This window comes from Miscanthus floridulus, chromosome 17 (genome assembly GCF_019320115.1).
Source record: "Miscanthus floridulus cultivar M001 chromosome 17, ASM1932011v1, whole genome shotgun sequence".
NCBI classification, from domain to species: Eukaryota; Viridiplantae; Streptophyta; class Magnoliopsida; order Poales; family Poaceae; genus Miscanthus; species Miscanthus floridulus.
In genome coordinates, this window is record NC_089596.1 from 3,017,643 (window position 1) to 3,041,857 (window position 24,215).

Sequence of the window (24,215 nt, forward strand, 5' to 3'; positions counted from 1 at the left end):
CGGCGGGGATTACTGGCCACTGTGTCCTAATACTGTGTCCACGATCAGCGCCATACCGGATGGGACAGGGTACGACGGGGATTATCGGGCACTGTGTCCTAATGCTGTACCCACAATCAGCCGCCCGCACAAGGCCTCGGCACTGTACACCAGGGCCTTGGCGATCTAGGGGTTCGTGCTTGTCGAGACCCCCCCACCGCAGTGCAAGCCTCGGCACTGACCAAGTCTCGGCCTCACGCATAGTTTGTCCATAGTGGCTTGCACGTTCGCCGCCACGACCGCTCCGAGGCATTCCCGGGGCTCCCACGACGCACAGGATCTGATGGGACAACCACGCCGTCCCAGTACTCCAAGGACGGACCACTCCTACGACCACGCCGCCACAGGAACAGGCCACAGGGCTCGGACGTGCCACCCCTATTGGCACGACACTGCATAGTAATACATGTATTGTCCTTATCCTCCCTTCAACTATAAAAGGAGAGGACTTGGGCCACTTAAGGGGGGACACTGGGCAACACACACGCACACTTTCCAGCCGCTTGAGAGCAACGTCTCAGGCGGCCCACACGACACCCTGCTGAGACCTGGGACTAGTTCCTTCTCTCCCTTAGCTTGTAACCCCCTACTACGAGCACTTCAGTGCAAGGAATACAAGTTCGATCTCTCAGACTGGACGTAGGGCACCGATTGCCCGAACCAGTATAAATCTTGTGTCTCTTTGCATCACCATCCGGAATCGGGAGCACGCAGAACAAATTCACTAGTCGATTGAGGACCCCCCGGTCCAAAACACCGACACATTGGCTACCTAGAAAAGTCAAAAGGTCTTCGTTTCTACTGTCCAAATAGACATTCAAAGTTTGTGAAAATGAGACACGCTGTCTTCCTAGAGGATGAATTGATGAGGGGGAGCATGGTAGCTCGAGAAATTGACCTTGAAGTAAAGCGGGTGTATGCGCCCACTCTAATGATTCATGAGCCAATTTTCTCACTACATGCTGTCGTTGCACCGACAGTGCAAGATACTATGGTGTCAGCATCTATTGTTATTCTACCTGTGGCAACAATGAATGAAAATGAGAAACCTGTTCTTTAGGATCCTATAGAACCCATTGCCACACATGAGGGGGAGCAACAACAGCCTCAAACAGAAGATGTGCCAAATATGAAGGCTCCTAGAAAATCTCAAAGAGTTAGAAAATCAGTTATTCCTGCTGATTATGAAATGTACAACACTAAGGAATTTCAAATGGAGGATGATCCCACCTCATTTAAGAAGCCATGAGAAGTGATCATTCATCAAAGTGGCTTGAGGCCATGGAAGATGAAATGAAATCAATGAATGCCAATAAAGTTTGGTATTTGGAGATAATTTCTAAAGGAGCCAAAACAGTAGGCTGTAAATAGGTCTATAAAATAAAACTTGACTCTTAAGGGAATATAGACAGATATAAAGCCCGACTTGTGACAAAAGACTTTACGCAAAGAGAAGGGATTGATTACAATGAGACCTTTTCTCCAGTCTCATATAAGGATTCCTTCAGAATCATAATGGCATTAGTGGCACATTACGATTTAGAATTACATCAGATGGATGTAAAGACGATATTTCTCAATGGAGACTTGGAGGAAAATGTTTACATGGCACAACTGAAAGGTTTTGTCATGGAAGGAAAAGAACGAATGTGATGCCGCCTAAAGAAATCCATTTATGTATTAAAACAAGCTTCAAGACAGTGGCACTTGAAGTTTGATCAGATAATAAAGAATCTTGGGTTTAAAGAGAATGTAGAGGACAATTGTGTCTATACAAAGTTTAAGAATGGAAAGTTTATCTTCTTTGTCCTGTATATGGATGATATCTTACTTGCAGTAGTGATGTCAGTCTACTACTGGAGACAAAGATGTTTTTGTCCTCAAAATTTGATATGAAAGATCTTGGTGAAGCTTCATTCATTCTAGGGATCGAGATTCACCGAGATAGAAGTAAAGGGGTATTAGGACTATCACAAAAGGCATACATAGAAAAGATCTTAAAGAAATTCTGTATGCACAAATATAGTCCCTCACCTGCTCCTATAGTCAAGGGCGACAGATATGGGGATTTTAAATGCCCCAGGAACCAATATGAGATCGATTAAATGAAAGTGGTTCCATATGCTTTAGTTGTCGGAAGCTTGCAATATGCTCAAGTATGGATGTGCCCTGACTTGGTATTTATTACCGGGTTACTTGACAGATTCCAGAGCAATTCTGGAACAGAACACTGAAATTAGTAAAGAAAGTCTTGCATTATTTGCAAGGAACGAAAGGCCTCATGATGACGTATAGTAGATCTGATTCACTCCATATAGTGGGATATTCAGATTCTGATTATGCAGGAGATGATAGAAAATCCACGTCTGGATATGTATTCACTCTCACAAAGGGGAGCTATTTCATGGAAAAGCTCAAGGCAAATCGTCACTACATCGTCCACAATGTATGACAGTTTGTAGCGTGTTATGAGACAACGGGCAGGTGAACTGACTAAAGAAGTTCATACCCATTTTGAAGGTGGTTGACGACATCTATAGACCACTTAAGTTATACTACGATAATAATCCGACAGTACAATATGCTCACAACATAAGTCAAGTGGTGCTGCCAAACACATTGACATAGAGTATTATGTTGTGAAAGATAAAGTCCGAGATCAAGTCATAAGTCTTAAGCATATAAGTACAGAAAAGATGCTCGTGGATCCGCTTATAAAAGGCTTACCACCCAACGTGTTCAGAGAACATGTAGCTAGCATGGGTTTAAGGGAAAGCCTAAAATTCCTGGACAAAAGAAGGCCCAAAGATAAGTATCTATTTCAGAACAGAGTAGTGTGTTGTAGCTGTTAAATCTATTGATAATGGACCGTGATGATGAAACATGCTCTATGCGCTAATCTGTAATGGAATGAACAAAAGTAAATGATATGAAATTGAAAGATAGTAATGAGATCAAGGGGGAGAATGTTGGTTGATCTCTACCAATAGGCCCAATGGCCTATTGGGCCCTTGGATCTGTGCCCTGATCGGGGGCGCCTAACCCTAATACGGTTGGTGGGCCCCTGTCGCACAGCACATATAAAAGGTAAGGTGGGGATCAGGGCTTGTACTACGAGGTTCAACGGAGCCGCCGTACCCACCGACAGAGTAAACCTAAACCGATCTAAAGCAGTGCTGCCAGCGACGGGATGCCCCACCAACCTCGTCGTCGCCTCTGCAGGGTCTCCACCGGGCCACTGGACTTCACTGTATCGCCACCACGACGCCAACAACGTCGTGGTACCGGCATCTACGCTGGAGTTACCACGACACCGGTGGCCATGTACCAAAAGGGTGACCCATACGAAGGTACATCAACTGTTTTTCCCCATCTAGTAGAAGCTCCACCCCGATCTATAGTCTAGAGGTCCACTGTGAACTTAACACTTGTTATAGATGTTTAACATAAGATAACACATGTCCAACTTAAAACTCGATTCTAACATTATTTGGCTCTCCAAATGAAGCAAAGGAATTCATAGCCACCATTTCTAGTGCCCAAGACACTCCACGAGTAGGCCTTAATTTGGTGAGACTTGCTAGCGCCCAGACATCCGATTCGGGGAGCTAGCGTCAGAGAGTGCTCCCGCGTCTACGCCTGATACACCCAACTCTCTCGCCCCACACCCATCCCGCTCCAGAGGCCACGCGGGGCCACGCATGTGTGGGGACCACCCTGAGCTCGCTCCGTTTCACACACTCGAAAGCACATAGCAGTGGCTGCAGCAACGCCACTAGCAGGCGCATGCGGTGACCCACAGCGGAACGGTGACCTAAGGTAGCATAGTAGCAGTAGCAACATGTGCTTCCTCGAGATTTACTTTTGAAACATCTAAATAAAACACTTGCAACATACGTCTGAAAATAAATAAAACACTTGAAACATGCGTGTATAGCCATAGCAATATGTGCAATACCAGATCTACTTTTGAAAACATCCAGATGCAACACTTGCAACATACAAAAAGAAGATAGATAAAACACTTGAAACTTGCGTCTGAAACACTTGCAAAAAAACACCTGAAAACACTTGAAAAAGCAAATATACGTAACATCCAAATTAAACGCTTGCAACATATGTGTGAAACATATGCAACATCTAAATAAACACACTTTCAACATGCGTTTGAAAAACGGATGAAACATTGGGAACAAACGCTTGCAACATACGTGTATAAACCATTGCAACATCCCGATCTACTTTTGCAACATCCGTATCAAACACTTGCAACATACTTATGAAATACCTAAAACATTTGAAATGTACTCTTGCAACATGCGCTTTCAGCGCAAGATCTCTTTGCTGCTCGGGAGAAATGGAGGCTCGCCGACGTGTGAAGTTCATCAGTGTAGAGCTCGTCGGTGGCGCGGAGCGACTGGCCAGGGGGCGCGATAGCCGTTGAACGTGGCAGCTAGAGTGGAGCCACCCTCTGTTTCTTCGACCCTGGCGATGGAAAACTTCGCGTCGTCGACGGACCGGCCAAGGGACATCGTAGCCTTGGAGCAGACCGGAAAGGGGGCAGTTGCGGACCGCCCAGAGGGCGCGATGGGGCGGCGGCCGGAGCGGAGCTACCCTCCATTTCTTCGAGTCCGGCGATGGAGCTTCGCGTCATCGGTGGATTGGCCAGGGGACACCGTGACCTTGGAGCGGACCGTGCAGGGGGCAGCTGGGGACTGGCCAAGGAGGCACGATGGGGTGGTGGCCGGCCTCAAGGTACCGCCAACGGGGCGCATTACGTACTCCAGGCTGGAGGCGCTGGCGAGGCCGGAGGCCAGCGGAGGAACCCCACTGTTGCGGCATTGTAGAGCGCGGGCACGGTGGAACACGATTGTGGCGCTGCGGTGGAGAGCCTTATGGAGAATGGAGATAGCAGGATATGGTTAGAGGCAAGTGAACAAGAAAGATATAACTGTTGGGCCGTTAGGCTGGTGCTGCGGTCCTCAAACATGATGGTCGAGACGATCGGACGCCCTAACCAGAGCATTATAGTAATTTAGTTGTCATCGCACCGTTATGGCCTGTCGATATGGAAGCCTTGGCTTTGTTCATGACATGCAAGAGCGCTGGAACGAATGCTGCATTGGCAAGGCTAGCCGTCGCGTGTGGTCGCTTTCGCCGTGCGCGGCGTGGTCAAGTCAAGAAAGGAAGGTTCACGTATGCACGCACGCCGAATCACCTTACCTACTAATAATCATGGCACACACATCACACAGTATGTAGATGGATTCAACAATGTGGGTGCATGCTTGTTGATGACCAAAGGACTCATGCGCCGCGTGGTGATGCCTCCATCAAGCTAGCTAGCCACCTAGTTACAGAGTCTAAAATTTTAGAAAAAAAAAATCATAGAACACTACAAACCCAAATAAAATATATAGAGCTCGTGAAAAATATCTCGAGAAGCTTTTCAGAATTTGATTTGGTTCTATGGAAAAGGAAAATATATACAGAAAAGCCTGAAGATTCTCAAAACTTTGTAATTGATGTGTACAAATACATTTTTAAAAAGTTCTACAACAAAATTGTGAGATGAAGAAGCTTGAAGTTCACGGGTGAAGGCCTTGAAAATCACCTTTTTTTTTAGGAAAAAAAGGCCTCGAAAATCACTTGTAACACGATCGCCATGCCCTCGCCTCTGTGACATCACACAATGGGCCGCTTGTCCGCCCAAGTAGTAGTTACGTATGGCCCGTGTATCCACCGTGCCCGTCGCCAACACATCGGCTTCGAGCGGCGGCTTCACGCATCACGCGCGGACGCGGCTCCTACGACTACGGCGACGCGCTACGCCGGCGGCGGCTGGCGAGTGGGGAGCGGCCGAGCGAGAGGGGGCTCCAGGCATCCAGGCGAGCAGGTGACTTTTTTTTTCTTCTGTGAAACTGAGTCTGTGATTGGTGATTGGTGATATTGTCTGATTGTATGAACTCATGATAGATTTCAATTTTCAGTGGGGTCATAGTGGGGTTACGTTGCTCTAGCGCTATTGTTCAGCCCCTCCTAAAATTTTTCCTGGCTCCGTCGCTGGCAGTGTATATCCCTGCTAATCCGCTGTTCTTTAGTCTAATTTGCGGTAGATTAGATTAAAGGAATTCGCAACATAGCTCAGGGCCATGGCTGTAAGCCATCACTTCTAGATTAATCTCAGGTGTACCAGTACCAACCCTGCTTTTGTGATCTTTTCAGAGAAAACTCCAATTTTTCGCCAGCTGAGTGTTGACTTTGGGAGAGGCGGACGTACAATGGGCAGCGGCACGGCGGAGAAGTTCAGGTTCTGCATTGACAGGGGCGGCACCTTCACTGACATCTATGCCGAGGTACCCGGGAGAAGAGAAGGCTATGTCACGAAGCTTCTCTCCGTCGACCCGTCAAACTATGACGACGCGCCCATCGAAGGGATTAGGAGGATCCTGGAGGAGTTCTCCGGAGAGAGGATCCCCCGGTCGGCCAAGATCCCCACCGGCAAGATCGAGTGGATCAGGATGGGCACCACGGTCGCCACGAACGCCCTCCTGGAGAGGAAGGGCGAAAGGATTGCGCTTTGTGTGACAAGGGGGTTTAGGGATTTGCTCCAGATTGGCAACCAGGCTCGCCCGAACATATTCGACCTCAAGGTGTCAAAGCCGTCGAATCTTTATGAAGAGGTGATTGAGGTCGATGAACGAGTTGAGCTCGTTCGGGATGGTGACAGTGACAGGGATGAGTCATCTGTTGAAGGGATCTCTGGGGAACTGGTGAGGGTGGCAAAGCCTGTTGATGTCGAAGCATTGAAGCCTCTGCTGAAAGGTTTGCTTGACAAGGGGATCAGATGCTTGGCGGTGGTGTTGATGCATTCGTATACTTATCCTCACCATGAACTCCTGGTTGAGAAGTTAGCTCTGGGGATGGGATTCAAGCATGTATCGTTGTCTTCATCGCTGACACCAATGGTCCGTGCAGTGCCTCGGGGCCTGACGGCAAGTGTGGACGCGTATCTCACACCAGTCATCAAAGAGTACCTATCGGGATTCATGTCGAGATTTGAAGGGGGTTCTGAACAAGTGAATGTGCTATTTATGCAATCAGATGGAGGACTTGCACCGGAGAGGAGATTCTCTGGGCATAAAGCGGTATTATCAGGACCTGCAGGTGGTGTGGTTGGCTACTCGCAGACCTTGTTTGGACTTGAGACATCAAAGCCACTGATTGGGTTTGACATGGGAGGTACATCCACGGATGTGAGCCGCTATGATGGAAGCTATGAACAAGTTCTGGAGACACAGATTGCTGGGGCAATTATTCAAGCTCCCCAGCTTGACATAAACACTGTGGCTGCTGGTGGTGGATCAAAGCTTAAGTTTCAATTTGGTGCTTTCAAGGTTGGACCAGAATCTGTCGGGGCACACCCTGGTCCAGTCTGTTACCGAAAAGGTGGTGAGCTAGCAATTACCGATGCCAATTTGATCCTAGGAACTGTTATTCCTGAGTACTTCCCATCAATATTTGGTCCAAATGAAGATATGCCCCTTGATTATGAGGCTACAAGAAAGGCCTTTGAAAATCTTGCGGTTGAGATCAACTCTCACCGAAAGAGTCAGGACCCATCAGCAAAGGACATGGCAATTGAAGAGATTGCACTTGGGTTTGTCAATGTCGCAAATGAGACAATGTGCCGGCCTATACGCCAGCTAACCGAAATGAAGGGGCATGATACAAAGAACCATGCCCTCGCATGCTTTGGTGGTGCTGGCCCACAACATGCATGCGCTATGGCAAGGTCCTTGGGTATGTCTGAGGTACTTGTTCACCGATATTGTGGAATATTGAGTGCATATGGGATGGGTCTTGCTGATGTCATTGAAGACTTGCAAGAACCATACTCTGCTGTTTATAATACCGAGTCATCTGCAGAAGCATCTAGAAGAGAAGTCCTTTTAGTAAAACAGGTGAAAGAAAAGCTGATGGAGCAGGGTTTTGGAGAGGAGAGCATCAGGACAGATTCATACTTGAATTTGAGGTATGAGGGAACTGATACGGCCATCATGGTTAAACAGCCAGAGCAAGGATCTGGAAATGACTATGCTGATGAGTTTGAAAAATTATTTCAGCAAGAGTATGGCTTCAAATTGCAATACAGGAAAATACTCATATGTGATGTGAGAGTTCAGGGTGTCGGTAGTACAAACATCCTGCAGCCTCGTGAATTGATGCAGATATCAACCAAACCTGTGAAAGAAAGTTCATGCCAGATTTATTTTTCAAGTGGGTGGCAAGATACTCCGCTGTACAAGCTTGAGAATTTGGGTTATGGCCATGTCTTGGAGGGTCCTGCAGTTATTATGAATGGGAATAGTACTGTGATCATAGAAAAAGACTGTAAAGCCATCATTACAAAGTATGGTAACATAAAAATAGAGATTAATGCTGCTCCATGCACTGTATCAATATCAGAGAAAGTTGCAGATGTGGTCCAACTTTCTATTTTCAATCACCGATTCATGGGTATCGCTGAACAGATGGGTCGGACACTTCAAAGAACTTCAATTTCCACTAACATAAAGGAAAGGCTAGACTTCTCTTGTGCTCTCTTTGGTCCAGATGGTGGCCTTGTTGCAAATGCACCTCATGTCCCTGTGCATTTAGGAGCCATGTCTAGTACTGTGTGTTGGCAGCTTAATTTTTGGGGTGATAACCTCCATGAGGGTGATGTTCTTGTAACAAACCATCCATGTTCTGGGGGGAGCCATCTTCCAGACATAACAGTTGTCACGCCAGTTTTTGATCATGGTAAGCTTGTTTTTTTTGTTGCTAGTCGAGGTCACCATGCTGAGATTGGTGGCATCACGCCAGGAAGCATGCCTCCTTTCTCAAAATGTATCTGGGAGGAAGGTGCTGCCATCAGAGCATTTAAACTTGTCGAAAGGGGTGTTTTCCAAGAGGAAGGAATAGTCCAGTTGCTGCAGTCACCTTGCTCTGATGAACTTGCTGGCTATAAGATCCCAGGAACACGTCGGATCCAAGATAATCTTTCCGATCTCCATGCTCAGGTTGCAGCAAACCAGAGAGGTATATCACTTATCAAAGAACTGATAAATCAGTATGGCTTGGTCACTGTTCAATCATACATGAACCATGTTCAAAAGAATGCTGAGGTAGCTGTTAGAGAGATGCTCAAAACAGTTGCGTCTAGAGTTGCAAAGCAGAATGGATCATGTGTTGTTGAGGATGAAGATTATATGGATGATGGCTCTGTCCTTCACTTGAAACTCACCCTTGATGCTATTAAAGGTGAAGCTACAATTGACTTTGAGGGTACCAGCCCTGAGGTCTATGGCAACTGGAATGCTCCTGAAGCAGTTACAACAGCTGCTGTCATATACTGCCTACGGTGCTTGGTGGATGTCGATATACCACTAAATCAGGGCTGCCTAGCACCTGTGAAGATCCTCATTCCTAAAGGCTCTTTCCTCTCACCAAGTGACAAGGCTGCTGTTGTTGGTGGCAATGTGCTAACATCTCAGAGAGTGACTGATGTTATCCTAATGGCATTTCAAGCCTGTGCCTGCTCTCAGGGCTGCATGAACAATTTGACCTTTGGGGACGACACCTTTGGTTACTACGAGACCATTGGAGGTGGATGTGGAGCTGGGCCAACCTGGGACGGCACTAGTGGTGTTCAATGTCACATGACAAACACAAGGATGACTGACCCTGAGATCTTTGAGCAGCGGTACCCTGTTCTTTTGCACACATTTAGCATCAGGGAGAACAGTGGAGGTTCTGGTTTACACAGAGGTGGTGATGGCCTTGTGAGGGAGATTGAATTCCGGCGGTCTATTGTTGTGAGCATTCTATCCGAGAGACGGGTGCATGCTCCCAGGGGACTAAAAGGAGGACGAGATGGAGCTCGTGGTGCAAACTATTTAGTCAGAAAAGATGGTAGAAAGATTTACCTTGGAGGAAAGAACACTGTAACGGTTAGTGCTGGTGACATTCTTCAGATTTTCACGCCCGGTGGCGGTGGCTTTGGCTCTCCTTGACACTTCTTGCAGATGCTGATCTTCCTCCATTTGTTTCCTACCTTTGTACACCAGTAGCTCTATTTAGAAATAAAACATAATAAGACCGACACAAACACAGCTTGTTGGAGATTCCAGATGCTATTATTGCTCCCTGAGGCATTGGATCTGAATAAAGCATGATGGTGCTATTGTTCACCAGATACCTTTTATGTGAAACCTATAATGCCAAAATTGATGATGAATGATGCTTGCACTTTCTTCTTATTTTGATATTAGTCAGAAATTGCCATGCTAATTTTCCTATCGTTTATGTTAAACATGCCCTCGTATGCCTGCATACCTCAGCTTGTGAATTGTGAATGTTGCTTCATTGATGTTGGTCTTCATAGATTATTTATTGTTAAACCAGTAATTTCCAAACATATACTGCTCCCGTGCACGCATACCCCAGCTTGTGATTGTTTCTTCCTAGTCCGCTTCAAAACCCAGTTTGCTTGCTGTAGCTGCTTTGGATGCCTTAAATGCTACTCTCTCCATTCCAAATTGTGGCCCCGTTCGTTTTGCTGAAAAAACAAGCCAAAACATTGTTCCGACTGATTTGGTGTGAGAGAAAAACACTGTTCTGACTGAAAAAACAAGCTAAAAAGTACGGATTATAAGACAAACGAACAGGGCCTGTAAGTCATTCTGTTTTTTTAGGTACATAGTTTTGCTACGCACCTAAATATATTTATGTCTGATAAAATCTATGTATCTAGAAAATAAGAACGACCTACCATTTAGAACAGAGAGAGTACCGTTTGTTACTGGGCTAGTACTATTTGAACCATTTTCTTGCTTTGGCCAGCACATTTGGCAAAGTTTGGCACAAATATGAGTTTCTTGCAAGTGAGAAAGGGGCAAAGAAAGTATGTTTTGTCATAGTTGTGTCATTGAACCAATGACCAAGAATCCGTGGTTCAGATTAGGATGTGGTGTGGCAAGCTTAGTGGTCAGCAACCATATTTTGTTATGACGATACTGATAATATTTCGGGTTTAGGTCTAAATACTTTGATCATATTAGCAGCTTGTGATATTGGAAACACATAATGACTGCATTGTCAACAATACTGGTGCGGACGGTAAAGGAGGGTGCCTATGGTGTATGGCCGGGGCTTCTAGAGGGTTGGGGTCTGTTTGGAACGCGGGAAAAAGTTCCTGTTCATGTGTTTTTCTTGTAAAATTGAACTGATTCCTATGAATTTCCTGCGTTTCAAACAAGCCCTTGGTGTTTTTGCGCATTTGGCGTGTTCTTTTGTTCAAGTGTGGCGCCCATGTATATATATATATATATATTTTAGAATGTTTGGGTCTTGTGTGTTGTGTGCATGGCATTATTCATTCAGTACTCTCCTCTTAATAAAACGATACATAGCTCTGCTGCAAACATGCAGTATAAACTTATTGTTAGCTTAATTCATATTTCCTTTAGGCAATCATTGCTCGCTTTTAACGCAGATGAAACCTCAGGGTTGAGCTGATATAGTAACACCGTCAATAATTACCCAAATTAATAGGAAACATACATTTTGGAGCACCGAACTCTGTTTTCGACCACTGACCGCTGCATATCTGTGGAGGCAATGGCACAATCATGGTCATCTTTAGTATGGCTCTACATGTAATCCAACACATGCTCTGCAAGAAAGCTCAGCTCAGATTGCCTCATTTGTGAATCTAGAGTTGAGCTGAATAGGTTCATTGAGCAGATAAATGATGCACATTTTTCTCCAAAAGCGTTTTCCAACTCTTCTTGCATATTAGACTCGGAAGCTGCGCCACAGTTTTCTTTTGCATTTCCAGAGTAAAGAAGCAGAAACTCTGAACATTTTAATCTGAACAGAAAGAGACATTATTTTATTGTGATAAAGCTGTTAGTCATAATGGAACATTGGAACGTGTTATGGGGTATCAACAGACCTTACATGGTCGTCCCTATTTGCATCTTTTACAATAGCAGCAATCTTATTTAGCCCATCTTGTTCTTTGAAATCCTACAAAGATGTCAACGGGAGATCAGAGGAAATACAGACACAAAAGGATGAGCAGACAAACTGTAGAAAGAAGATTAAAAGTGTTCCACTTCCATGTTTGACGAGCAGATCTTACCGTCAGATTTTCTGAACAATCCACCAGCGATGCTAAAAGGGTGTCCAGACACGATCTTTGCTCAAGGATACCCCGTGTTATCAGTATATTAAGAACTACCTGGCCATAGTAAGCGTAGTTTATGCAATGCTCAGGTAGAAACAGCATTAAAGCCAGCAGCAACACACGCAGCAACATGCTCAAGGAATCCAAAGCCAGTTCTAGCATAGTGTCTCCTGTGTTATGACAAGAACATGACTTCTCTGCATACTGGCGCATGAACTAATCCCCACCCAATGTCTCGACTATTTTGGTATAAATTTCGCCTCTCGTGCAAGGAACCATTTTTTGGGGTTTGGCTACTGTAGCAGTTTCGTTTTTATTTGGCAATTAGTGTCTAATTATGGACTAATTAGGTTCGAAAGTTTCGTCTCGCGATTTCTCACCCAACTGTGCAATTAGTTTTTTTTTCGTCTATATTTAGTACTCCATGCATGTGCCGCAAGATTCGATGTGATGGGTACTGCGCAAAAATTTTTGGGAACTAAACAGCCCCTCAGTCTTGCACTTTTATCTGGAAAAGTTCATTATTATTTTTTGTCTTACATGAGCATGGTGCTACTTCAGTGTCATACACTCAAGTGTTAGTTGCTTTATTCAAATTTGTGAATTCTGGAGTGAATGCTAATTATTACTGTTTATGTGGCAAATGTTTATAGATTTGAAGGGGTTGCCACTTATTCACAGCTATGACAGCATCCAAGAGTTGAACCGCAAAATAGAAAAACATGAGCGAGGCCACGATCTTGTAGTGTCAGTAAGCTATATTTACTGCTTTGTGGAACTACTTCAGATCAACAAGTCATTTTTATTCAGTTTGTTTTTGGTTGGAGATCTTAATGTTTCAACCTTTATTGAGTATACTGTCTTCCTTCAACCTACAGTCTTATGCACTTGGCGAGATTCCTTCTTTTGAGTGACCAAATCACAATAGTGCGCCAGCTTTGGGACCTGACAAGCGATGTTTTGGTAATAATCAAACCTCCACCTCTTTCTATATACAACATGACTACGTACAACGGAAGATAGACAGGTCCTTTCATTAGTATTGCTACCTCTTTGACACCAAATAAATTTATGTTATTTGCCCCATCCACAGTGTACAACACTATGGCCATCCAGCCCACCTTGGATTTTGTTTGGCATGAGGTTTTGCATGACTACGTTTTTAGAAAGTTTACTATGTGTAAATTAGTGGATGATACCTTGTGCCGTGCAGGTATGTCTTTAATACCGGAACCTAACGCATTACCAGGGGCTAAAAGCAAAGCAGGGCAGAGGCACTATCACAAGTGCTCTAAACCGGCCAGGATTCTCATTCACCATCACCATCACCATCACCAAGTGCGAGCAGAATGCAAAGTGCGTATGACTCCAGCTGTTTACTTTTGACATGGCCACTATCGGCAGTTCTTGTGTACTACCAGCATAGCATGTAGTACGTGGAAACTCTAAGAAATGCCTAGGATCATGAATGAAGCAAAAAAAAGATGCAGCATGCATGGACATGCACCGAGAGTTGGAGCCAGAGGCAGGGGACAGCGGCCTAACATCTATCGCAACACAAAGGACTGCCACTGAATTCGTGTCTCCGGTGGCGGAGCGATGTGCTGGGCCAGCCGCCCAGCGTCAGGAGCACCAGGACGAGTGGACGACGGCTGGGTGGGGCTAATGCAGGTGCAGCAGGCACGGGGCACATACAACAGCAGCTCGTGTTGCTCGTCCCTGCTGGTTCAGCCTGTGACGTGAGTGTCCTTGGTTCAGCATTTTCTTCTTCTTCTTCTTCTTCTTCTTCTTTTGGACAAAGGAACAGAATCCGGCTTTATACCCTTAAATCTAAAGAAATCAGACAACTTGTTACAGATGTTTAACATAAGACAACACATGTCCAACTTAAAACTCGATTCTAACGTTATTTGGCTCTCCAAATGAACCAAAGGAATTCACAGGCCTAAGACACTCCGCGAGTAGGCCTTAGTTTGGTGAGACTTGCTAGCGCCCGGACATCTGATTCAAGGAGCTAGTGTCGGAGAGTGCTCTTGCGCCCGCGCCTGACGCACCCAACTCTCTCACCCCGCACCCATCCCGCTCCAGAGGCCGTGCGGGCCCACGCATGCACAAAACCACCCCAAGACTGCTCCGTTTCACGCACACGAATGCACACAACAGGCGCGCGGTGACCCAAGGTGGCGCAGTAGCAGTAGCAACACGTGCTTCCCCGAGATCTATTTTTGAAACATCTAAATTAAACACTTGCAATGTACGTCTGAAAACAGATAAAACACTTGAAAACATGCGTGTATAGCCATAGTAACATGTACAACACCAGATCTACTTTTAAAAACAACCGGATGCAACACTTGCAACATACAAAAAGAAGATAGATGAAACACTTGAAACATGCGTCTGAAACACTTGCAAAAACATACCTGAAAACACTTGAAAAAGCAAACATACGCAACATCCAGATAAAACACTTGCAACATATGTGTGAAACATATGCAACATCCAGATAAACCCACTTTCAACGTACGTCTGAAAAGCGGATAAAACATTGGGAACAGATACTTGCAACATACATGTACAAAACATTGCAACATACTTTTAAAACATCTAAATGAAACACTTGCAACATACTTCTGAAAACAGATGAAAATACTTGAAACATGCGTGTATAACCATAGTAACATGTACAACACCAGATCTACTTTTGAAAACAACCGGATGCAATACTTGCAACATACAAAAAGAAGATAGATGAAATACTTGAAACATGCGTCTAAAACACCTGCAAAAAACACATGAAAAATACTTGAAAACCATTATAAAACATAAGCAACATCCAGATAAAACACTTGCAATATATATGTGAGACATATGCAAGATAAACATACTTTCAACATCGTCTAAAAACAAATGAAACATTGAAAACAGATACTTGCAACATACGTGTACAAACCATTGCAACATATGCAACATCCCGATCTACTTTTGCAACATCCGTATGAAACGCTTGCAACATACTTATGAAATGCATAAAACATTTGAAATGTACGTTTGCAACATGTGCTTTAAGTGCAAAATCTCTTTGCTGCTTGGGAGAAATGGAGGCTCGCCGACGTGTGAAGTTCATCGGTGTAGAGCTCGCCGGTGGCGCGGAGCGACCGGCTAGGGGCACTATAGTCGTCGAGCATGGTGGCTAGAGCGGAGCCGCCCACCGTTTCTTTGACCCCGGCGATGGAGCTTTGTGTTGTCGGCGGACCGACCAAGGGACACCGTAGCCTTGGAGAGGACCGGGCAGGGGGCAGTTGCGGACCGGCCAGAAGGCGCGATGGGGCGGCGGCCGGAGCGGAGCTACCCTCCATTTTTGAGCCCGGCGATGGAGCTTTGTGTCATCGACAGATCGGCCAGGGGACACCGCGACCTTGGAGCGGACCGGGCAGGGGACAGCTGGGGACCGCCCAGGGAGGCGTGATGGGGTGGCGGCCAGCCTCGGGGCACCGCCAACGGGGCGCGTTATGGACTCTAGGCCGGAGGCGCTGGCGAGGCCGGTGGCTAGCGGAGGAACCCCACTGTTGCGGCATTGCAGAGCGCGGGCGCGGTAGAGCACAATTGTGGCGCTGCGGTGGAGAGCCTTATGGAGAATGGAGATAGTAGGATATGGTTAGAGGCAAGTGAACAAGAAAGATATAACTGTTGAGCCGTTAGGCTGGTGCTGCGGTCCGCAAACACGACGGTCGAGACGATTGGTTGGTTGTCATCGCACCATTATGGCCTGTCGATATGTAAGCCTTGGCTTTGTTCATGACATGCAAGAGCGCCGGAGCGAATGCTGCATTGGCAAGGCTAGCCGTCGCGTGTGGTCGCTTTCGCCGCGCGCGGCGTGGTCAAGTCAAGAAAGGAAGGTTCACGTACGCACGCACGCCGAATCACCTTACCTACTAATAATCATGGCACACAAATTACACAGTATGTAGATGGATTCAACAATGTGGGTGCATGCTTGTTATGACCAAATGATCGACTCATGCGCCGCGTGGTGATGTCTCCATGAAGCTAGCTAGCCACCTAGTTAGAGAATCTAAAATTTTAGAAAAAAATCATAGAACACTACAAAACCAAATAAAATATTTAGAGCTCGTGAAAAATATCTCGAGAAGCTTTCCAGAATTTGATTTGGTTCTATGGAAAAGGAAAATATATACAGAAAAGCCTGAAGATTCTCAAAACTTTGTAATTGATGTGTACAAATACATTTTTAAAAAGTTCTACAACAAAATTGTGAGATGAAGAAGCTTGAAGTTCACGGGTGAAGGCCTTGAAAATCACCTTTTTTTTTTAGGAAAAAAAGGCCTCGAAGATCACTTGTAACACGGTCGCCATGCCCTCGCCTCTGTGACATCACACAATGGGCCGCTTGTCCGCCCAAGTAGTAGGTACTAGGTAGGCATGGCCCGTGTGGCTATAAATGAGCCCACGGGGCCAGCTACTCTCGGCCCACGCGCCTGCGGTCAGCAAGGACGCCGCGTCACCTTCCCTCCCGAACCAAACAACGAACGCCGCAGTTATTCCAACTCCTTTCTACTCTGGATATAGTCTGTACCCGCCACCTCTCCCCGTCCGGGCGAGGCGCCGACGGCCGACCGATGATACTCCGCCGCCTGCATGACCGCGTCTCCCGCCTATCCCTCGCGTCCGCCGCCCTCCTCGGTGCGGCGCCGCGCGCCTTGCCCTCTGCGGGCCTCTTCCGTGCCCGTGGCCTCCACGGCGCGGCGGGAGACGGCGCCTCCTCGGAGCACGGCCGCAAACCTGCAGGTGCCTTGTCCTCATCATCCTCCTCTCGCTGCTGATCGGTTTCCGAATTTCATACGAGGCCGGACGCCCGGACTAGTGGGTTCAAGTCGCAGCTGCATTTCATGGAATTCAAATCTGCCACTGCTGCGTTTTCATGCGCGCTTGCAAGCAGATATCAGATATGCCACTGTGTTCATCAGAACTAACATATAAGCTAACCAGTCCTGTGAACCTGTGATATCTCCCCTCTGAAAATTAATAAACCCGCACCTGTTTGTTCTACTGAACATGATGATACAGTGTAATTCTCATTCCTCAAACTGCATCATAACACCACCCCCCAATCCCCTCTTCCCTCCAATATCGGTGTCTCATACTCTTGTGTTCTATCTGAAGGTCCTCTTACGCTCTACAGGAATCTAGTAAGCCAAGGGAAGCTCACGCATGATAGTTACCAGGAAAATGTAGCTTCTGAGTTAGACAACTTACTGAGTAGGCTTCAACAGTACGAGATGGAAATGGAGGATTATCATGTAAGTTGCACATCTCTTCTTCTCAGTTGTCAGTACCTCGTTGTGATTTTTCAGTAAGAAACCTATATTTATGCAGAACAAGCTGTACATCTGGGAGAATAGCAGGGAGAAAGAGCGGCGAAGGCTTCTTGTCGAAGAAGCTGAAGATAAGCAGCGTGATGGTGTATGGATAGACGAGAAAAGGGGATTTCTTGACAAGTTGGTTATGCGGTAATAGTTAGTCTCCTTCCTAAAAATTATTCATTGTTATAGAACCATTTAGCATACTTAAGTGGGATGTCTATTGGCATCACAGTGCATGTATGTCATAATAGTTTCAGTATGGCACTGTGAAATTCTGTTATGTTGAAACCATCGATGGATGGAGCATTGCTTTTACTCCTCAACTCCTGCAAGAATATTATAACAGCTAAATATGAAGAAATGGACTATGCTGGTTTTTTCTAACCTGTATTTTGTTGATTAAACCCAGGAGAAGAAGAGGAAACATAGAACCTGGAGTTGGTAAGTGGGTCTCATACCTGAACTGAGAGAAGAAACTAGATACATTGGTAGGCCAGAGACCAGTCGCTCCTGTTGCTCCTAAAGGATTGTATCTCTATGGAAATGTTGGAAGTGGTAAGCTACCTGATTCTTGCACATGCTCAAAAGAAGCAATTTCTAGTCTTGTCGGATCCATTCTGTCTTTTAGTTTTCTAGCTGGCCAGAAAATGAGGGGTAAAATGCTTCTTTTGGGCCATTGCCCTACATTTATGAAACTAATATGAACAAGTTATCATGCTGATATTTTACGTTTTCTGAAATACCATTCTACTTGTACTAATCTCATGGCACAATCTGTACATAGGGAAGACAATGTTGATGGACATGTTCTATGGGGCCACTGAAGGTGTCATCAAACACAGGAGGAGGTTTCACTTTCATGAGGTAAATTCTCTACTATTTACATATACCAATGACTGTTCAGTCATTCAGTTGTAATCTGATATAGCTATTGTACCTGAAGATCAATTTATTTGACTGAAGATGGCTAGCAATAGTAGGTTGATGCTGTCTCGACTGTATTTGTTAGCTGTTGTGGTAGCATATCTGGGCACACACACATCTGTCTGAACTCATTTACACAGGTGTGGCTTGGCAAGTTGGCATTAACATAACAATATAAATTAACTTTTTAGTTATCTTAATTTGATTGTGACCTTGTTGTCGAGGATTCGCTTGAGACGGAGTACCCTTTGATTCAGGCCATGCTTGAAATACACGATCATATGCATGACGTATGGAAGAGACGTGATGATGACAAATCTATTCACTCAAGTGCTTTCAGTTGGATATCAAGCCTTCCCTTTGATTCGAAAATTAAGGAGTGGTTGATTGGCGAAGAGAAGTACAAACAACAGATGCAGCAAAAGCACATCCTTTTGGCAGTTGCTGACAAGTTTTTGGTTGATAGACAGGCAAATAAAACTGGAGCAAGCATTCTATGCTTTGATGAGATACAGGTACCTAAAATTTGAAGTGTCAAGGATTGAAGCCTTTCTGCCTTCTTGTCATCCTGACCTGACAAAGAGGATTGGCATTTCCTAGCATGTAGCAGCTGCTTATTGGATTACTTTCAAAACTGGGGACATAAAATAAAAATGAAGATTGGTGTTGGTAAATAGCATTGATTAGTTCCACCACCATGAGCAGCATAATGTTTTAACTTCATCCTGTCTATAAGTTTTAATGAAGTTAACGTGTTACTGGAAAATTCTTTTGAATTGGCAATTCAGCATTACTGGAACCTTTTACACCTAATTAAGTTAAGTAAGCTCTATTTTATCTATATTCTTGCATATACATCTTTGTACGTACTGCTTTATTATGATTTATTAAGGTTGCAGAACTGTCATAATTAATTAAATATGCTCTGCAACCTAGTACTTTTTGTAGTACACTGAGCAAGTGCATTTGTGCAGACTATTGATGTTAGTGCTTTTTGTAGTATACTGAGCAAATGCATTTGTGCAGACTATTGATGTTTTTGCAGTTGTAGCACTTTCTGGCATTCTAAGCACATTGTTAAGCACAGGGACAGTACTTGTAGCAACCAGTAATAAAGCACCTGAAGATCTGAATCAGGCAGGTCCTTAATGTTTTTTTGTTTTCTTTCTAATTTATGGATTAGATGTGTAATCATTTTCTCACAACCTTTACAAGTTAAAATACTGTAGTACCGTATTATGATCATTTCTTTTTTTCTCTCTGTTGGTTTGTAGGATGGGATGCAAAGGGACATCTTCCTTGAGTTTTTATCAAAATTGGATGAAAACTGCAATAAGATTCTTGTGGGTACTGAAAAGGATTATCGCCGCCTAATTCCGACAGAAGGCTCAACTGAGGTTTACTTCCAATTGTGTTCTATTTCTCTGTTGTATTTATTATTCCCTTTATTATATGTCATATTATGTTTATCCTGATCTAACTACATACCTTCTAAATTGTTGGCAGGTTCACTATTTTTGGCCTGTCACTTCTGACGCCCGCAGCATGTACGAGGCTTTGTGGCATGACATAACTAACCAATCAGGAGGAAATATTATTTCTGTCACCATTCCTGTAATGTTTGGGAGGTATGTCCATTTGATAAAGCATCTCTGTACCAGTGAAAATAAAAACTAGATGAACTTCAGTCGCATGTTGACAGGTCTATTGAGATTCCACAAAGCTGTAATGGTGTCGCAAGGTTTGACTTCGAGTATCTATGTGGTCGCCCAGTAATATCTCACTCTCATTTCATATCTGTCTATAATTCAAGTTATTGCAAAGAAATACAAATTTATTACTGCACAATAGCTGATATTATTACTTGCACAATAGCTGATGTTAGACAATACATAAAGTTATATTTCCCAATAGTAGCTCCTTTTTATTATATCTGAGAGCATAGTAGCTCTTTCGCTAATGCATTGATCACCCCTATACTATTTTTTCAGGTCAGAGCGGCAGATTATATAGCAATAGCTAGGAACTATCATACAATTTTCATATCAGAAATTCCAGCTATGAGTATGAAGATCCGTGACAAGGTATTTCTTCACGTGCTGGTTTTTCTGCTTCTTTTAGTCTGTTTGGGCGGAGGAAATAGGTGGAAGGGAACATGAATGTAGCAGTCAGGACTTCAAAGTCCTTGTTTGGTTAGCAGGCATGAAAATTCAGATGCTGCAGGGAAACTGGAGCCTATCAGCCTATATAAGTACAACAAATGAAACATGTTCTCAAGAAATAAAACACAAAGTAAAATGTGATTTTGAAGTGCTGAATAGCAAGGATCACTAGAGGGATGTTGCAAACTAGCAAAGCAAGACAGTAATATTTTGGATAGAAAGATGGAGAGGGCATGTTGATCAAGTTGGAGAGCTTTTAAAATATATTGCAAGTTAGGAAAGAGAAAAGGTCTATTTGTTTAAATTTTTAGGTAGCTATCTTAATTGATGGGCAGTAACCATTAGTTAGTTGTTACTCTCTACCTTTCTGAAATAGTTTGTTTCCTCTCTGTTGCTAATATCACGACTCATTTAGGCAAGAAGGTTTATCACTCTCATCGATGAGTTGTACAATCATCACTGCCGCCTTATATGCCTAGCTGCCTCATCCATTGATGATCTTTTCCAAGGAACTGAGGTTGTCAAGGGCGTCAAACCCTCGGATAGCTGGCCCTCGGCTACGCAACTCGTAGCCTCGGAAAGTCGTCTTCTCCGGCGAGGTTGCCCCTGCCGCAGGCTTAGTTGAGAGAAGGAGATAGGAGATTAGATGGTAATATTTTTCTTAATCCCAATTGTTTGCGGAAGTACCGATAAATAGGCCAGCCTGCCTAACCAACTTGGCAACAAACTATTCCTAGAAATAACCTCTCCTAGACTTAAGGGAATAAAAAGGAAACTAATCTCTCTTTCCTCTCAGCCACTCGCGCTGGCCTCCTCCCGCGCGGCTGCTGCGCTGATCGCGCGCTCTGTGGCGCGCCGCACGTCACGCGCCCGTCGGCGCCTGGTATACGTGCGTCCCCACATGACAGAGGAAGGACCCCTTTTTGATTTAGAGAGGTAACTCGATAACCCTTTCCTGATCATGTAACGCTGTTTTTTCAAACACTATGAACTGAAAATATGTCTCAGTGAGCTTTGTCATATATGCTGGTTCTGCTGTGGGTTGTGGAGAGAATGTTTCTATCTTTTCTTTTTCTTTTTCTTTTTCTTTTTAAAAGCAAAGGCAGAAGACCTGCTATCCATTAAAGATAGAGAAGAGTTTACAACAATTACAAAGGCCTCAAGCAAAATACCATGACAAAAGAGACTATTTGATTGTTAGGGGTTAATGTTTCTGGTCGTCTGCAATGGAATGCAGAAGACTGAATTTGAATCGCACAAGTTTCACATGAACGGTCATGCTATGCAGTTTTCAGTTTGAAACCGAGTCTGAAGGGACAAAGCTAAGGAGGGATGTTTTAGCGGAAGGCAATGTTGGCTTAGGACCGTCTACGACCGGCCTTGTGGCAATATTGTCTGGTCAAGAAGAGATGTTTGCGTTCCGCAGGGCGGTATGTACCGGATCTTGTTATTATCATTGTTATGTACGAAATAGTTGCTGCTTGCCTCAGATGATTCATGAGCACTGATGAAGTTATGTTAGACTAGGGTCTTTGAGAAAGGCGTGTTTTATCGGCATGATTATTTCTTCTTACCTTTGTGACTGGAAACAAGATGCAGTAGACATCCACTTATACTGATTTTGTACCTTTAGTTGCGTTAATTCAGGCACACCTTGTTTTGCAGATATCACGGCTTATAGAAATGCAGACTCCGCTGTATCTGGAGCGTGTGCAAGATGTACATCCCTCATTCCGACTGCAGTGTCCTCCTGGTCTTGCAAGCAATAGGCCTGCAGTTCCTCAGCCTGCTCCGGCGGTTTGACAGCCTCGCTATACCATTGCTTTATTTCAAATTCCGTGTGAGAAGGCAATAAAACCAACCAGAGCAGTGAGACATTGTAAATGATTATATAGAAATGCTGCGATTATTAATAATTGAGTTAAAATTTGCCGTTGCCTAGGCCTGAGGCATTTGTTTCCGCTGAATGATGCATTTTCTCTTTCTTCTTCTTTTTTGAGCAAGAATGATGCATTTTCTGTTCAAAGTAAGATGACAAGATCCAATCACGAAATCATTTAACCGTACACCATAAAATTATAGCTCTCAATTTTTAACTGTGTCCAAGTCTATAGAAAAATATATCTTATAGTGTAAAATTAATTTCATTAACCTGTCATTGAAGAATTGCGTTTATTTAAACATGTAATGATATATCTTTCTAAAAATCTTTCCTTAAAATATTGCATTTATTTGTACTTGTAAATGTTAGCATATTTTTTCCTTCTAAAAGTCAAAACTAAAAAAATGGGCTAAATAATGGACTAGTTTTTTTACATACACAGCTACAGTAGCCCCTCCCATGGATCGTCCCTCCGAAACCGCAACCACTCCCATCCAACCGTCCATTCCCCTGCCGATCGGACCGTCCATTGGCCCCGCACGCGGATCGACGGGCCCACCACACGCATTCCCTCTCTCTCCCTCCCCGCGCGCGCGCGCTTTAAAAGCATCCCGCCTCGCTTCGCATTTGGCATCCACACACCGATTGCCTCTCAACTCTCAAGCTCTTTCTCGATCTCGAAGCGCAGCAGCAGCAACCGCCGGCGGCCATGGACGTGAGCGGAGCAGGAGCCGGCGGGAAGGCGAAGAAGGGTGCGGCGGGGCGCAAGGCCGGCGGGCCGAGGAAGAAGTCGGTGTCGCGGTCCGTCAAGGCCGGGCTGCAGTTCCCCGTCGGCCGCATCGGGCGGTACCTCAAGAAGGGCCGGTACGCGCAGCGCGTCGGCACGGGCGCCCCCGTCTACCTCGCCGCCGTCCTCGAGTACCTCGCCGCCGAGGTGCTGGAGCTGGCCGGCAACGCTGCCAGGGACAACAAGAAGACGCGCATCATCCCGCGCCACGTGCTCTTGGCCATCCGCAACGACGAGGAGCTCGGCAAGCTGCTGGCCGGCGTCACCATCGCCCACGGCGGCGTCCTCCCCAACATCCACTCTGTGCTCCTCCCCAAGAAGGTGGCCGAGAAGGCGGCCAAGGAGCCCAAGACGCCCAAGAAGGCCGCCAAGTCCCCCAAGAAGGCCTAGAGTGCTTTCCTCTCTTAGAGGGAGGCTGCTCTGTTAGCCATTACCATTAGCACCGTCCTGCTAGATTAGATCATGTTTAGTGTACCTCTGTAACGTTCTTGTACTTGCTGCCAGCTGGAATGGTTTATCTAGTACTAGTACATCTGTGCATTTTCGTTGGTTGGAACAAGATTTCAGAGACCAGAGTTTGCAAACTGTTCAGTTTTGTTTCTTGCCCATGTTTGCAATTTGAGCGCATTAATCCACTTAACAGTATGGGATGGTAATCATCTAACTAATCTGTGTTGCATGTCAGCATCTTGTTTGTGTTCAGTAAGTAAACTATAAGCTTCCTTTTGAAAAAGCTGAAGATAAGGAGCATGATGGTGTATGGGTATATGATAAAAGGGGATTTTCTTGACAAGTTGGTTAC

The 24,215-nt window shown here is 45.0% G+C and overlaps 3 protein-coding genes and 1 pseudogene across 3 annotated transcripts; 3 read left to right on the forward strand and 1 right to left on the reverse strand.

The window, feature by feature from the left end:
* Positions 1-5,760: 5,760 nt before the first annotated feature.
* LOC136517269 (5-oxoprolinase 1-like) lies at positions 5,761-10,312 on the forward strand. The gene is made up of 2 exons (XM_066510807.1): positions 5,761-5,935; positions 6,265-10,312. Exon 2 carries the CDS (start codon positions 6,321-6,323, stop codon positions 10,095-10,097), a length of 3,777 nt encoding a protein of 1,258 aa, XP_066366904.1. The 5' UTR covers positions 5,761-5,935; positions 6,265-6,320; the 3' UTR covers positions 10,098-10,312.
* Positions 10,313-11,735: 1,423 nt separating this feature from the next.
* On the reverse strand, positions 11,736-12,336 carry LOC136518355 (uncharacterized). Its single transcript, XM_066512003.1, has 4 exons — positions 12,329-12,336; positions 12,230-12,284; positions 12,041-12,114; positions 11,736-11,955 (listed from the first exon to the last, which is right to left on the reverse strand). The coding sequence occupies exons 1-4, from the start codon at positions 12,334-12,336 to the stop codon at positions 11,736-11,738; spliced, it is 357 nt and encodes a 118-aa protein (XP_066368100.1).
* A 4,507-nt stretch (positions 12,337-16,843) lies between these two features.
* Positions 16,844-22,673, forward strand: LOC136517271 (uncharacterized; annotated as a pseudogene).
* A 411-nt stretch (positions 22,674-23,084) lies between these two features.
* On the forward strand, positions 23,085-23,997 carry LOC136517272 (probable histone H2A.5). Its single transcript, XM_066510808.1, has one exon. It carries the CDS (start codon positions 23,336-23,338, stop codon positions 23,801-23,803), a length of 468 nt encoding a protein of 155 aa, XP_066366905.1. The 5' UTR covers positions 23,085-23,335; the 3' UTR covers positions 23,804-23,997.
* Positions 23,998-24,215: the final 218 nt, after the last annotated feature.

What these genes read in the sequence shown, in the direction of transcription:
- LOC136517269 (XM_066510807.1), top strand. Translation starts at nt 6,321, where the DNA reads ATGGGCAGCGGCACGGCGGAGAAGTTCAGGTTCTGCATTGACAGGGGC.
- LOC136518355 (XM_066512003.1), bottom strand. An exon ending in ATTGTTCAGAAAATCTGACG is followed by an intron (nt 12,115 to 12,229) that starts GTAAGATCTGCT and finishes ACATCTTTGTAG; the next exon opens with GATTTCAAAGAACAAGATGG. An exon ending in AATAGGGACGACCATGTAAG is followed by an intron (nt 11,956 to 12,040) that starts GTCTGTTGATAC and finishes CTTTCTGTTCAG; the next exon opens with ATTAAAATGTTCAGAGTTTC.
- LOC136517272 (XM_066510808.1), top strand. Translation starts at nt 23,336, where the DNA reads ATGGACGTGAGCGGAGCAGGAGCCGGCGGGAAGGCGAAGAAGGGTGCG.